This window comes from Rutilus rutilus (assembly GCF_951802725.1).
Source record: "Rutilus rutilus genome assembly, chromosome: 20".
Lineage (NCBI taxonomy): Eukaryota > Metazoa > Chordata > Actinopteri > Cypriniformes > Leuciscidae > Rutilus > Rutilus rutilus.
This window is the reverse complement of record NC_140225.1, coordinates 17,627,729-17,643,518: the sequence shown is the minus strand read 5'-3', so window position 1 is coordinate 17,643,518 and position 15,790 is coordinate 17,627,729. Positions and strand designations below refer to the sequence as shown.

The 15,790-nt window shown below is 37.5% G+C and overlaps 2 protein-coding genes across 4 annotated transcripts; one reads left to right on the top strand and one right to left on the bottom strand.

The window, feature by feature from the left end:
* Positions 1 to 3,079: 3,079 nt before the first annotated feature.
* Positions 3,080 to 12,498, bottom strand: slc38a6 (solute carrier family 38 member 6). 2 transcript variants are annotated; one of them, XM_084390716.1, is made up of 16 exons: positions 12,236 to 12,498; positions 10,830 to 10,951; positions 10,548 to 10,621; positions 10,322 to 10,374; positions 10,095 to 10,134; positions 9,324 to 9,402; positions 7,613 to 7,695; positions 7,468 to 7,526; positions 7,335 to 7,394; positions 6,148 to 6,198; positions 5,884 to 5,963; positions 5,697 to 5,797; positions 4,667 to 4,791; positions 4,451 to 4,595; positions 4,246 to 4,340; positions 3,080 to 3,889 (listed from the first exon to the last, which is right to left on the bottom strand). In XM_084390716.1, exons 1-16 carry the CDS (start codon positions 12,320 to 12,322, stop codon positions 3,806 to 3,808), a joined length of 1,338 nt encoding a protein of 445 aa, XP_084246842.1. In that variant the 5' UTR covers positions 12,323 to 12,498; the 3' UTR covers positions 3,080 to 3,805. The 2 variants fall into 2 exon arrangements, with proteins under 2 accessions (XP_084246842.1, XP_084246843.1); XM_084390717.1 differs by lacking the exons at positions 4,246 to 4,340; positions 4,451 to 4,595 and having other exon boundaries at positions 3,219 to 3,889; positions 12,236 to 12,484.
* Positions 12,499 to 12,537: 39 nt separating this feature from the next.
* trmt5 (tRNA methyltransferase 5) lies at positions 12,538 to 15,777 on the top strand. Of its 2 annotated transcripts, XM_084390632.1 has the most exons (6): positions 12,538 to 12,616; positions 12,885 to 13,228; positions 13,298 to 13,519; positions 14,624 to 14,748; positions 14,836 to 15,490; positions 15,628 to 15,777. In XM_084390632.1, the coding sequence occupies exons 1-6, from the start codon at positions 12,597 to 12,599 to the stop codon at positions 15,681 to 15,683; spliced, it is 1,422 nt and encodes a 473-aa protein (XP_084246758.1). In that variant the 5' UTR covers positions 12,538 to 12,596; the 3' UTR covers positions 15,684 to 15,777. The 2 variants fall into 2 exon arrangements, with proteins under 2 accessions (XP_084246758.1, XP_084246757.1); XM_084390631.1 differs by having other exon boundaries at positions 12,885 to 13,519.
* The last annotated feature ends 13 nt before the right edge of the window (positions 15,778 to 15,790 follow it).

Here is a 15,790-nt window from a genome sequence, read left to right as displayed (position 1 = left end):
ACAGCTTCATATAGTGCTACCCATAAGTTAAGTCCACTGACTTTGTTGTTCCAGCTGTCATGCCCTTACATATCAGCATCTCTCTCTCTAGAGTTTTGTGTGGAATGAACCAGTATTAAAACAGGTATTCAGCACCAAATCACCTTTAATGGTCTTCATGGTTTAGCCCCCTCCTGAGTCTTCATTAAAGAACTGCCCTTTTCACCCAGAGCGCAGTGTGGGAGAGTTTAAACTCAGGCCATTGTGAAGAACAGAACTGTTCTGGGCTGTGTTTCTCAAAAGCATCATAAGCCTAAATTGATCGTAGAATAGAGACTATAGGTGTCAATTGTTCTACGATCAATTTAGGCTTATAAACGCAGCCCTGGTCATAGAGATGTTACTGAAATCAGGCAGTTTATGTGTTCAGAACAGAGTAAATGTGTATTTTAGGACATATGTGTGCCTCTGGTGTTCTATAGGCTATTTATATATAATTTCATTGTACGCACATACTTTATAGTCTTGTCACAATTGAATTTGCTATTAAAAAGCTTATACACTGTAGAAAAATATTTGTTGGTTTAACTTGAAAAAAGTAAGTAACCTGGTTGCCTTAACATTTTGAGTTCATTGAAATTAAAATTGAGTTAATACAATGAAGGAGATTGGTTTAATAAACAGAAACTCAAAATGTTATGTTATCTCACTCACATGAATTATCTAAGTTGAAAATGTTGTGATAACAAATCATGAAAATATTTTTACAGTGTTAAGCAACAAAAACAATTCATGAAACAGTGACATCAAAAGTAAATTGCATAATATTATGACATTTAAAAGACATAAATGTAAAACAAACAATTTGCCCCATCCTTGTTCTGATAAAAAGAAGGAAAATCTTGATTTATGTAGGCCTACAAGTAGTCTATTGTATGTTTTTTTGATTTTAGAGTGATTTTATTGTTTTTGAGCTATTGCAAAAATATATCATGATGAAATTTTAGTTTAGAGGACAGACTTAACAACAAAAAAATAACTGATAGTTACTAAGATGTGACTGCATCCCACAACAAGCCCCAGTTCACGCATGCCTACTTGTTCACTGAAGCTCTGTTATAGACATAAACCATACCTGACCAAACACATATACACTCATAGAAGCCTCCAAATCCCATTCAACGCCCACATACAGTACATTCTCACACATAGCAGGAGTTTGAAATAGTTCCCAAATCTGTCATTTACATACACACACACTGTTTCGCTTACATTTATTGAACTGCTGCTACTCCATGTTAGGCCGTGCGACTCGTAGAGATGTGGATGAGGTATTTATGGGTGAAAGGCCAAAGTGTGTGTGAGTGTGCGTTTACTGGCTGGTATTATTACTCAGTGTTTGGGAATGGCAACAGCTGTGGCGTAAAAGAAGAAAAACAAAAATCAGAGAAAGAAAGAGAGAGTGAATGATGGAGTGAGTGTTTAGGGAGACAAGTTAAAAAAGAGTGACAGGGAGAGAGAGCAGAGAGGACAGAACCGAAGTGTTTTAAAGCAGAGGAGAAAGTGTGTGACACAGGGCAGTGTGTGTGTGGGAGGGGTAAAATGAACTCCAGATGTGATATGGTCTCAGCTCAGACCAGGCGTCAGAAGCAGAATTAGAGGTTTTAGAAGGCAGAGAGAGACGAAAAAGAGGAGATGAGTCTTAGAGAACACATAAGAGTCACAATAGAGGTAAGTTAGTGTGTGATTGGGTGTTTGTTTCTTCCTAACAGAGTCTTCAGAATGATTTACCGAATGCCTGTGACACAGGGAGCACGGTTACTGATAGAGCATGAAAATCAATTCAGGAGGAACGAGAAGAACAGAGATGAAAAAGTCCAGGGAAAAAGCAGATGTCAGCATGAAAGGACCAATCAGCATGAAAAGAAATCAGACAGTCATATAGGAAAATCACCTTCTGTAGGCAGCGGTTAACAGTCAGCAGATGTTTCTGCTGGTGTGTGAATATGGACTGCGGTCTGAAGGTAGAGCAATCTGCAGGACTAAATTCAGACTGAAAAGAGACATAACTCCTGCCTGATACCCAAGAGCTGTGGATCTCATTTTCCACTCTTTGAAAGTTAGCATGAAATGCTGTTTTTCTTTACACGTTTCCTCAAAAGGCCCACACATGATTTTTAAAATGTCTTACTCATGTATTTATTGACTCACAGACACTCACATCTAAAGTTAAAGGATGAATCACAAAACCTTTCAAACAGTTCACCCCAAAAAAACAGAAGAAACAAAGAAGTATTGTGACATTTCTTATAAAAATTATGTAGTTATAAAATAAAAAAAGAATACAAGTAAATATAAATGTAAGTAATGATAGAATAATATATTTTATAAGCTATAAAATGACTGCAATGAGAAAGCTAAACTGTCTAGATGCATTGCTAATGGGATTTAAAAAAAAAAGTGCTTAAAGAAAATACTTTTTTGGCAAATATTTTTCTTTTGTTAAACGTGGTGTTTTTTTGTGAGATTCGCCTGAACACCATAAAACACCTCATCTCCATTACATCTCACTACACCATGGTTTCATCACGCGCTTTTGGTGATGTCACTCAAGTAACCATGTCACACAAAGCAGTTCTCTTATCACTGACCACATCCCTTACCTGCAGCTGAAATCTTACGGTCATCCTGAGCTGAACAATGCTTTATTATTCACACACTTCAGGAATAACGCAACTACCACATTTCTCGATGTAAGCCTATGCGAGATTGCATGTCTGTGAATGTGTTACAGACAGGCTTACTTTGGGCGGTCCCTCAAGCTAATGCAGCATATTAGAAACAGCAGGAGAGAGCAAAGGCCACAGACTACACACACACACACACACACACACACACACACAGAGCATTTGTTTTCCATTATCTGACATACAGAGAACCCTCTGTCCAAATCAATGAAGAAAAATCAGCCTGTCTATCAATCTTTCTCACATGCAAACCAGCAAAAACACACAGTAATGCTTGGATCTCTTAGACTAAACATGGATCACAGACTCCATTCCAGATGCCACAGTACACAAGCCAGTGAGAAACAAGTTTTAATTCGTATTTCCCTTTATTTATTTAATTCCACATAAAAATACATACAAATTGTCCTTTTGGACATATAAACAGGGTTTCAATGGTAAAACAAACAAACAAACAAACAAATATATATTTTCAATTTATTATTTGTATTTAAAATGGCAAGAAAAAAAACTTTTTAAACTTCAATCATCACAAAAATCTTTGGATAGTGTGTTGGTGAAGAAATACCCTGAAAGGTCTGAAAAATCTTCAAAAATCTAATCCATATAAAGACAGTGAATAAATCAGTTTTTTCTTTCTTTCCAGACAGGCACGATCAGAACAATTTTCCAATTCATTGAATGTGGATATTAGATTTATGCAGATATTTAATTATTGAAAAATGTTCACTCATTGGTTTCATCTGTCTTTTCCCAGATCACGGCAACCGTCTGATTCAAAGATTGTCAAACTCGGGTGTCGTTCAGACATTCAGAATAGATTACTATGCATTTCATTGCTTTGCTGGGTATTGTGGGTTTGATTGTGCCTCTGTTCAGTATTCAAGTGACATTACAGCATTATGAGAACATTAGGAGTATCTCATCTCATTAGGATTCCCTTCCTGAAGCAGCATTTGGTCCAGTAAACAGAGTCTGACTAGTGTATAACCTGTGAAATAAGGCTCTTCTTCAAGGCAGGATGCGTTGAGCTCACGACTCATGCAATGCAGGGTGTCCCACAATGATGAAGTTAAAGGTCAAGGACCTTGAACCCAGGAGACAATGATGACACACAGGCTCAGCACACCCACAACAAGGCCAACGACCAACAGAAAAACAGCCTAGAAAAGAGGAAAGGTGGAAAAGATGCTTATGGAAAGAACACTAAAGAAAGCGACATAATAATCAACATATCAAGTGTAAAAAACAAACTTTACGTTACAAAATTGAGACAAAACAACGGCACAGACACATTAAAAGATATTAAAACAAAGGGCAGTTATTTAAAATTATATATATATTATTATATTTTATATTTTTGATCAAATAAATGCAGCCATGATAAGCATAAGAGGCTTCTTACTCCAAACTTTTTAACAGTAGAGTATAACAAATGGGTCAAATTCCCTCAGAACTAACAGTCTAGTGCAAAGCAACTCATGCATGTAGTACTGAATGTATGCAAGACTTTAGATACCCCTGCTGAATTGAGAGATCTGATTGGCTCAGAGCTGATTCTCAAATAAAACATTCCCGGATACACAAACAGCAAACATGTGGAGGTCGTAGAACCTGAAAGCACACATGACAAGGTATGCAGACACACATGCACACAATACAGACATACCTGTTTAACTGTTGAGCAGTGAATTTAACAGTCAAGCACATAGACAAACACTCACCGACCACACCAAAGACATTCCTGATGTCAGGGACGAAAATAGCAAGCAGCAGCACAAGGGTGAGGATGAAAATACAGGAAAGTGAATGAGAGAGCCAGGAGAACTCCCTCTCTCTCTTGCATAACATCAACAACGCTTTACGTGCCTGAGAGAAAGAAAGGGAGGATTTGTTTTCTGAATTTCTTCTTTAAATAGTTCAATAGTTGTTTGACTTACTGGGAAGTGAATGAGCGGCACAGTGAGCAGAACGGCCAATAGAATCGCGAGACGCACTGACATCACCAAAACATCCCGTGGTAGGTAGGTGTCGTATCCTAACAACAGCTCTGATTCCACATGTGCTGCGGATAAAGAATGTTAGATCAGATCAATCAATTTATGCTCGTCATTAACAGATTAATCCAAAGAGTACTGAACTGTAAGAGTAAAGATTATAACCCAGGGGTCTACCAAGAGACAAAAACACTAACCAAACACACCTCATGCAGCTAATCATGGGCTTTATTCATATTGGATATTAGAATACTAATTAGTATACACTGGCTCTCATCACATTTTTAAAAAATACTTTGTGAAACCGTAAAACAACTTTTCAAATATAAGTGTTTCAATAGCAGCACGCCTGAATCTTCGGCCTCACTGCAAAGGGGATCATGTTTACTCCAGTTGTTAATGTGCATTTGCAGTCTGAATTGAATTTTAAATAAAAAGAAAGATGGTTTATAGATGGTTCATTCTATCAAGTTGTCTTAACTGTATGCACACAAAAGCAAACACACACAGTGAAGTACTATCAATGTACAAATAACTCTTTTTAGTGAATCAAAAAACATACAGTACAACCAGTACAGTCTGATTCATGAGCAAATGACACTTGACTATGATTCAAAATGTGTAGTTTAGGTTTGTTAAACTTAAACCAGTGTAATTACTGATGGTTTGCTCATATTGCAACAGTTGAATTTGAGATTTTTGGGAATTAAGTTTTATTTTATTTTAAGAATTTTTTATTTAGTAAGTCTAGTTATCATCTCCAAAATAAAAATGGTAATTTCACATTGGTTGGATTTAAAATAACAGTCAGGGTCTGACATTACTTCCAGCTCTTTTGTGACACTAAAAATGTCACGTCAAGCGTTGCATTGTGGAATACAGTAGAGGGATGAAAGTCGATCTCAGAGCAGGATTAACACGCAAAACAAACACTTTGAGGATTCTTGTTGTGCAGCTTGAGTAATGTTCTTACAATAGAAGGTGAGGTATCCAAAAAGAGCAGAGATCAGATAGACCACGAAACTAAGAGAGATGCTGACATTTGTCACATTCTGCATTCTCCGTTTTGTGGGTCTGAAAAACACACATATTCACACCATAAGGCAACAGCAGATTATTATATATGTGGCAGATGCTCAGAAAGAACTGAGTGAACTGACCTGTGTAACTCGCAGTAAATGGGTAAAACCGCCGTATGGCACAGGAAGGAGAAAGCCATTGTTGGGACAGCATAAGCACTCTGCAATGCGCACACACACACAGTCATTTCTCACCCTCCTGATGTGTGTGCGGTTATGCTATAATATTACAACTAATATTTGGGTTTCTAATAGTCCTGCAAGGCGGTCTTTAAATCAAAACATAGCTCTCCTTTCTCAGGAAAACACACACACACACACACACACACACACACACACACTCACCTTACTAGAGATCGCAAACAGTTGTGGGGTGCACTCGGAGGTATTTAAGCTCTGCGGATAGAAAAACAAAATGTGAAGTTGATGTGAATATGAAGATTAGAATGAAATCAGGACAGGAACAGAATGAAAAACTACTTTCTGATATTTAGATTACAGTATCTGTAGCTGAATATCAGGAAGTAAAGGTTTGACCTCTGGCTCAACAGGGTCAAAGGTCACATCCCTTATTAAAACAATGCTACTTCCAGTTTCTGAAGGGTTGGATCCAAACGTACTCTACAAAATATCTGAGAGTTAAAAAACGTCTTTAGTAAGGAAGCCCATATCAGCTACATAAGAAAAAAAAGCATGCTTTGGTCAATTTTTATATGACATAAAAACTCGAAATTGTGGCACACCAAGTGTCAAAAGAAAGTCAAAATTATAATCTCAATTATAAATTAAAAAATTCCAAATTATGAGAAAGTCAAAATTATGACTTTCATAATTTTAACTTGTCAAGATTGACTTCTTAATCTCAGTCATGACCTTTTAATCTAATAATTATGAATTAGTATTTGTCTTGTCTCAAAATTTAATAAGTTAAAGTATGTAAATTTCAACTTTTATGTCAATATACTTTTTATCTCAGAAATATTTAGTATGACTTGTATCATAATTTTGACTTTGTGTGGCAGAAATGGGTTTCCATACTTTAGCCTGTCTGTTGTAATGGTTTTAGATGGGTCGTACTGAAGTCTATTATTGTTTTTTGGGTATTAATTTGGGGTGTATTAGGCAAGTGTGTGTGTGTGTGTGTGTGTGTGTGTGTACGTACTTGTACAACTATCTTTGTGAGGACCAGTTTGAGTTTTAGACCATTGGAGGGAGGACAAAGAGTAAAGTGAGGACATTTTGGCCAGTCCTCATTTTCTGAGACCCCTTTAAAGGCCTGTTTGAGGGTCAAGACTTGGTTTTAGGGATAAGGTTATAATTAGGTTAAGGGTTGGTTTAGGGTAAGGGTTCGGATTAGGCACTTAGTTGTGATGGGTAAGGTTAGGGTGAGTGGCTAGAGATTGCATTGTGTCAATGAATGTCCTCATAAAGATAGATGTACAACAGTGTGTGAGTGTGAGTGTGAGTGTGAGTGTGAGTGTGAGTGTGAGTGTGAGTGTGAGTGTGAGTGTGAGTGTGAGTTTTTTCTTTACCAGGCTCATAGTGGAGTTCAATGGTAGCGGACAGGGAATGGCCCATTTTTTCACCACCACCTGTGAGAGAGATGAAAACATCAACATGGGAAAGATAGAGAGACAGACAGATAAATAGAGAGACTCAACTCACCACTACAGTAAAGAACAACATGAAGATGAATGCAAGACTGCTGGTGTATCCCAGGAAACCTGAGGACAAGACAGAAACCAAAGACATGCATTCTCTCACACACACATAAACAATATTGAGAAAAACAAACCCTGATGATACTCACCAATCTTTGGAAGTAGAGCCAATGGCAACACTACAATTACAGTGACTAAAATCAGTAGGATAACGCCATTCTCAAACCACTCTCTATGGAGGACAGAAAAGAAATGCATGACAAAAATGACACAAAGTGAAGATGATGCACACACATTTAAAGATTTTGGGGTCGGGAATATTTGTCTCATTTTATTAAGAAGTCTCTTATGCCCATTTATTTAAACAAAACTACAGCAAAATAGTAATATTGGAAAATTATATAATTCTTTAAAAATAATTCTAATAGTTGCTGTGCAAGAAACATTTCCTCTTACTATTCCTACTCTTATTGTTATTGTCACAGTTAAAACAGCTGAGCTGCTTAATAGTTTTACAAGTTCAATAGAACAGCATTTATTAACATCTTTTGTCACTTTTGATCAATTTAATACATCCTAGATAGATAGATAGATAATCCTGAAGAAAAAAAAACATCAAGGTTTCCACAGAAATATGGAAAAAATAAGGAAAAGTATGTGTATTGATGCTTTGCCAATATTAAACGGAGTACTTTAATACAAAAAATTATGATTGAGAACTGAGAGACTGAATCTTTAACAGGTTGGTGTTTATGAGAGATCTCCTGTGGTTCTCTCTTAAAAACAGGGAGGTACTAGACAGCCCAGCTGATCCGCTCGCAGAAATGAAGATAAATTACTCCACTGAAAGAATAATGTTATTTTACAGTAAATGACTACAGTTTCAAGTGTGTATACTGTGGCCGGGTTGTGATTTTTGCTCCTCCCAGAGAGAGAGTAGTAATGTTTGTGTGTGTCTGGGTCTGGTCACAGTAATTGTGCTGGTGAAGGGAATCTTGGGCAGGCACGACTCTCATTGGGCAGAACATATGTGCGAGATTTACGTGAACGGACCTGTAATGCAAACCAGCTGTGTGGGGACGGGGCACAGTCAAACCACAGCTCAGAACAGCGGCTAATAAAATAATGAGCGTTACATTCTTACTCAGGAATACTTTCTCTTTTGGAAACTCGCTTAAAGGCAGAGGATCGAGAGAAAGAGTGTTTATCTGCCAGTGAGTGAATGATCCTGTGTGAAAGTGTCCCTTTCTATCTCTCTTCCTGAACCGTGTTTGTATTTTGTCTCTCCCCGTGGATTTTTCTGTGGATTCAGCCAGATTCTGTTTTAGTATGAATTCTAACACACTAAATTCAGATGTAAATCATATTTGTTCTGATAAACCATAGACGATACCATTCAAAAGTTTGGGGTGCTTCTTAATATTTGAGTGGAAACCATGATACATATATCTTTTTAGGATTCTGTGATACATATAAAGTTCAAAAAACAGCATTTATTTGAAACAAAAATATTTTGTAAAATTATAAAAGTTTTTACTGTCACTTTTAATCTATGTATTGTGAAATAAAAAATTATTGTGCCCTTGCCTAATAAAAGTATCTTTATTAGATACTTTTCTTTCATTTTAATCTGAGTTGTTCTCCAAAATGACACTGTAAATAAGACATTTTGTTGGTTGTTTGGTTTCTACTTTTTGTTATGCTCATTTTAAACATTTAGTATGATTAGCAAATATAGTTTCTTCAATAAGCATTTCAATTTCAGTGAGAACAGAAACAAATTATTCATACTGGAAACTTGCATTGCACATTATTAGAAGGGGTGTGCGGGTGTGGTAAGGCCAGCATATATTTATTTACCCAGAACTCTCTGTGCTCATGAAGCCGGTGATGGCTGCAGGCATTTCAGACTTCAAGATGAACAAGTAGCTGGACATGGCTAAAGAAAGAGAAGGACAGCACATTATAAATACATGTTATACAACTCATCCTACATGCACTATAACAACTCATAAAGCAATCTCACGCACGCGCACAAATCCACTCAGAAAAGCCAAACCATTCCACAGACAGACACAGCCTTTTTAAAACCCAGCACAGTGCTGAGGTCAACAAAATCTGAACTAACACTAACAGCCACAAATTCATATCACATGGTCATATATACACACAGAGATTAAACCTAACTGCAGCCAAACAATTGTTCTCACACAATCAGACACTTGCTGCCATTCTAAAGACAATGTAAAAGTGAGATGAAATGACTATTAAGTCATTATGGTAGATTAATAAGACATAGTCTGTTTTACTGCTACTAAACACCACATAACACACAGAATACTCACTACAGTTCACAGTGAGTAGTGAGCAGTGTGGAGTGAAAGACAGAAAGAAAGAGAAGAAACAGAGTTTTAATTTCCATATTCACTTCACACCATTATTTAGTATAGCTGTTGTTCAGAGGTTAACCTGCTATGCTAACTTCTTTGGCAATACATAAATTAAAGTCATATCCTCCCAGTAAAACGTGTTCAAACTGAGAGAGAGAGAGCAAAAGAGAAAGAGACAGGAGACTCTCTGCCTCTGGGGTAATATTAAGTAATAAATAAAAAGTGAAAGTGAAAAGCTCACCGCCAATGTTCTGAATGAGAATAGTACAAGCCACCAGAATCTGCACAAAACATGTAAAACATATTTATAGTGAATTCAGTTATGATGAGTACTTGGATAATGAGAATGATGAGTTATTTATTCATATAACAAAATGAAACATCGCAGTGCATTATTCCAAATTAAAAGCAGACAAAGACAAAATCAAATAAATAGAGCTAGGTATTAGATCTGTGATATTAACCAACCCTGCCAGGTCTGTTGAAGGCTTTCTCTCCAAGTGCTTCATAAGAGTTGATGCCTAACATACATAAACATATGCAATAGTGATCGGTTACAATGTACAATCGTGAAAGACCATTTCAGATTTTTGACCTGATTAACAGCTTGTGAGGAGTTATAGTCACAGATTATGTGAGGTAAACAAGGAGTGAGTAGGGTAAAGAAGAGGTCAAAAGTGAGAGTTGATATTACCTGTCTTGTCACAGAGGAGCAGCAGGAGATGGACAGAATAAACAGCCAAACTGGAAACCACGAGCAACAGAATACTGTGAAGAACACATGCAGAGTTGAAAAAACACCTGATCTTCAAGCTCAAAGGATTGTTCATTGTACGTGCGTCACTGCAACTGCACTTTTTGCTTAAAAAAGGGATGCATGCATCACATTTTCTGTGGTAATCAACATTATACTACAAATGTTGTCAACAAAGCTAAGCTTGTATTGAATCTGGAACACTGTGTGCGTTGCGTGTACCTGAATCCGATAATGCCCGTATTGGCCATGGCATACGAGAGACCCAGGATGCCACTACCCATGATAGCATTCATCAGATTAAAGGCAGAGGACATGAAGGACGCACCTCTAACCTGAACATCCTGTGAGGAAGATAAATGCATCAGAAATTAAACATGACAGCGCAGCTCACACTGGAATAAACTGAGGCTAATTTAATCCTAGACTTTAGGAAAGAGACAAAGCATGCACAATGAATGTCATTATTGTCTGCTTACACACTGCATTTCTGAAAGCACAAAGGGAAGCGAAATCTTTGCAAGCAAAGACAATAAAATTGCACAAGATCAGCATGTGATGTGAAAATGACTAAATGTGAAAGATGACATGATGTGAAATACACATACTCTATCCATTTCCAGCACAGCTTTCTAAAACTTGTACAGCACTGTGAATGTGAAGTTTAGACTGGATTTACTTAAATGAATACAGTTTATGTGACATGTCAAAATAAATAAATGTGCATTATTAATGGCACTTTGTACATTTTATACTGTGCTAAAAAAAAATTAAGCTTATTATTATCAAAAAAATAATAATATTGACCCATCAAAAAGAGTCTTAATTTTAAACATTCTATCAGACAAAGAGTGCTTTAAGTGCTAAAAAATTGTTATCTTAATGTGCAGTTTAAAATTTTGGGAAGCAACTAATACTAAGAATTTTTACGCCATTTTAATAAGAAAAAGAATAAATGATGGTAACAGGGTTGACAACATTATTTTAAATATATTATTATGTCCACTAATATCTAAAAATCAAATAGTATAATAAATAATAAATCATACATATGGAAGCCCATTTCCATCACATAAGTGTAAAAAAAAAAAATCATGCTTTGATAAATCATAATTATGACCAAAAAAAGTCTACATTATGATGTCACAATTATGATAAGATAATAAGTCACAATTACGAGACTAAAAGTAAATTATTACAAATTACTACAATTATGGGATAAAAAGTCAATATTTTACATAAAATGTGAGATTCTATAACTATGATGTAAAAAGATGACATTTTGAGATAGGCCACAATGCGACAAAAAGTGGAGATGTAATGATTATTACTTAAAGTTGTCCCATAATTTCACTTAGAATCTAATATTTCCCACTTATTATATCATAATTATCATGTGGCGAAAATGGGCTTCCATATATAATGATAATACAAAATTGTTTATATGTTCTAGTTTATATATGCATAAGCATATCATAAAACAGTAAACCGAATTATCATAGTTATTGTTAGTCATTATTTACACATTTTCCTGCGGGACAGAATGCAGCCCTTTCGTTCTTCTTGTTCTGGTTCTTCTTCTTATTATTATTATTTCTGTAACTGAGCAATGACTGGCTGTGGTTTACCTGGGCTAACAGCGGTCTCCTCTCCTCTCCGATGGGCTCATACTCGCTCTCCGTCTGCACGCTGTAGTTTGCGCCGCTTTTCCCCATGTTCCACCGTGTAGTGTCTCTTTACTCTTCTGCACTGACCGAAAGCCGGCCATTCGCTCTTATAGACACCGCTGGGACGGTCCGTCAGTACATGTGCCCTGCTCTCACACCACCGGCTTCACAGAAACACAAGCAAACGTAAACATCCCTATTCACGTGATTATTGACGACCGGTCACATGTCTTTTTATACAGCACGTCACAGACCAATCACCTCCAGCACAGCCAAAGTCGCTCAGAAATGACGTACGTACTCAATGTAAAAGCGTGTTCGCATGGCAGCTGCCTGGAGAGGGTGAGCTGTTACAGTTTATTTTGTTTATAATATTAAACTTAAGGTTATTTGTTGAATTGTGTTGAATAACATGGTTTAAGCTATGTGACTAAACAGATAATCTTGTAGTTTATTATCAGGCGTAGATAACAATCAGCTGCTAGAAACGGGGATTTATAGACTGTTATGTGTTGTCTATGCATTCACGAAAAGGTTGTAAATTATTCAATTAAGTTAGAAACTTTTATACAGGCATGACCTTTCTCTCTCCCTCTCTCATGACCAACAGATCTGGCAGACTTTTGTTCCATGTGCAGAAACATCACAGTTGTATCTCTCTGCCTCAGAATTTAAACCAGTTTGCAAGAATTTCTCTCCAGTTTTCCACTGCGGTCCATTATCAGAAAGCCATGCCTGACCAACCCCAGACATCAGCTGATCTGGTGCTCTACAAACCCCCTCCCACAGTCCGAGGAATGACAGAGCTGGACCGGGCTGCTTTCAGTCAGACGGTCAGCGTTCCTGCCATACGGATACCAACCAACGTTCTCAACAAATTGGTGAAGAGTTTGAAGAAAGTGGCACTGCAGAGGCCAGGACTCAAACGGGTCGTGGATGAACACAAAGAAGATGGTAATAAAGATTGTAGTAATGGAGAACATCGGCTGTTGCTATTGGATCCAAACAGCATTACATTTACAGATTCGTTCGGCAGTGAGGAGGCAGAAGCTCTGAAAGCGTATGGGGTGCCTCAGGAGATCCAGAGATACGAACTGAAACTCACCTATGAGAACCTTAAGAGTGAAGAGATACTGCGAGCTGTACTTCCTGAAGGACAGGATGTGACGTCAGGATTTAGCAGAGTGGGCCACATCGCCCACATGAACCTGAGAGACCACCAGCTCCCCTACAAAAAACTGATTGGTAAGAAGAGATGATAAATGATCCAAGAAATAACCTTAAAGGGATAGTTAACCCAAAAATTCTGTCATTAATGACTCACCTTCAAGTTGTTCCAAACCCGTACGACTTTAGTTCATCTTCTGAACACAAATGAAGATCTTTCTGATGAAATCTGCGCTTTCTGTCTCTCCATTGATACTTTGAGGCTTCAAAAGTTCATTAGAGATCGTAAAACTAATCCATATGAATTGTGCAGTTTAGTCCAAATTTTCTGAAGAGAATCACTTTATATGATGAACAAATTGAATGTAGGCTTTTAATTCACATATATACACACTGATCAGCGAACAAACAGAAGCTCAACCAAACCTGCTTGACGCGCAAGAACAAATCTTTGCATAACAAGAGAATGAACCTCATTGGTTCTCGCACGTCAAGCGAACATGCTTGAGCTTTCGTTTACCACAACTGATGTGTCAATGTTTATATTTGAATGAAAGCCTAAATTTAATCTGTTCATCATATAAAGCGATTGTCTCTTCAAAAAATCTGGACTAAACTGCTCAAATCATATGGATTAGTTTTATGATCTCTTTATGAACTTTTTGATGCGTCAAAGTGTCAGTTGCATAGCTGTCTATGGAGGGACAGAAAGCTCTCAGATTTCTTCAAAAATATCTTCATATGTGTTCCGAAGGTGAACGAAAGTCTTAAGGGTTTGGAACAACATGATAGTGAGTAATTAATGACAGAATGTTCATTTTTGGGTGAACTATCATTCTGAACCTGTAGTGTTTTTGTCCATACAATGGACTGTGTGGTCCAATTTAGTTTGGTCCAAACGTTCTAATATATATTTTGAATTAGCTTTTATTTTTAGTTTAATTTTTGTATATAATATATATATATATAGCTTTATTTCAATTAACAAAAATGTTTTTAATAGTTTTAATTAATAATAATAATTTAACAGGTTAAAAAAATTATAATAGTAAATTATGACAGAATTTTCATTTTTGGGTTACTATCCCTTGAAGTTTAAATCTGTCTTGTCTTTTCAAGACTATTGTGGCAAATCATCTGCCAAGGTGTTTTGCCACCAACAGACTTTGTGTTTTGTTCCAGGTCAAGTAATCATAGATAAAAACCCTGGCATTACCTGCGTGGTCAACAAGACCAACACCATTGATTCCACTTACAGGAACTTCCAAATGGAGGTTTTGGCAGGCGAGAGTAACATGGTGGCAAAGGTGAGTTCACCTAATATATGGATTCAGCCTAAACATGAATTATTAAAGATACGTCTGACTGTAATCTACCTTTTTTTTTCCTCTCAGGTACGGGAGAATGGTGTATTTTACGAGTTTGATTTCTCTAGAGTGTACTGGAACCCTCGACTGAGCACCGAACACGAGCGCATCGTTGCCCTCCTTCAGCGTGGCGATACTGTAGTCGACGTTTTCGCCGGGGTCGGTCCGTTCGCGATCCCAGCGGCCCGTCGAGGCAGCGAGGTCCTTGCCAACGACTTGAACCCGGATTCCTTCCGTTGGCTCCAGCACAATGCTAAGCTGAACAAGGTCGACCGAAAGATAACCTCATTTAACATGGATGGACGGGACTTCATCCGGGGACCGGTCCGGGAGCGCCTGCCTGCTCTAATGAAGGGATCACAAAAGATTCACGTGGTGATGAATCTCCCCGCACTGGCTCTCGAGTTCCTTGATGCTTTCAGAGGTCTGCTGGGTCCGGAGCCAGACCAGAGTCTTTCCCGCCAGGACGACAACCTTCCTCAGGTGCATTGCTACGGGTTCTCCAAGGAAGATGATGCTCAGAGGGATGTAGTGGAGCGGGCAGAGGCGAGTTTAAAGATGTCCCTGCAAGGACAGTGTTCTGTACACCTGGTGAGGAATGTGGCACCTAATAAGGAGATGATGTGTGTGAGTTTTACCCTGCCGAGAGGGGTCCTGTACGGCACACACAACCAAGACAGAGGTAAGAGACTATCACACTCACTAGTGTCATTTGGCAGCAGTATTAAAACATGAGATAAAGTCAAAGACATACACACTATGCTGTAGTGATGGCGGGTCATTTCTGCTGTACTAAAATGTGTCTCTTTTCCTCCATAGACAGTTCAGAGGAGCCGTGTCCCAAGAAACAGAAGTGTGAGGATTTGACAGACTGAATAAACTCAGTGTTTGTGTTAATTTGCCTGTTAAAATGGTTTGTATTTAGTTGTTTGTTCTTTTAATTTTTTTTAAATAAATTATCATTCCATGTCTGTTGCATTTC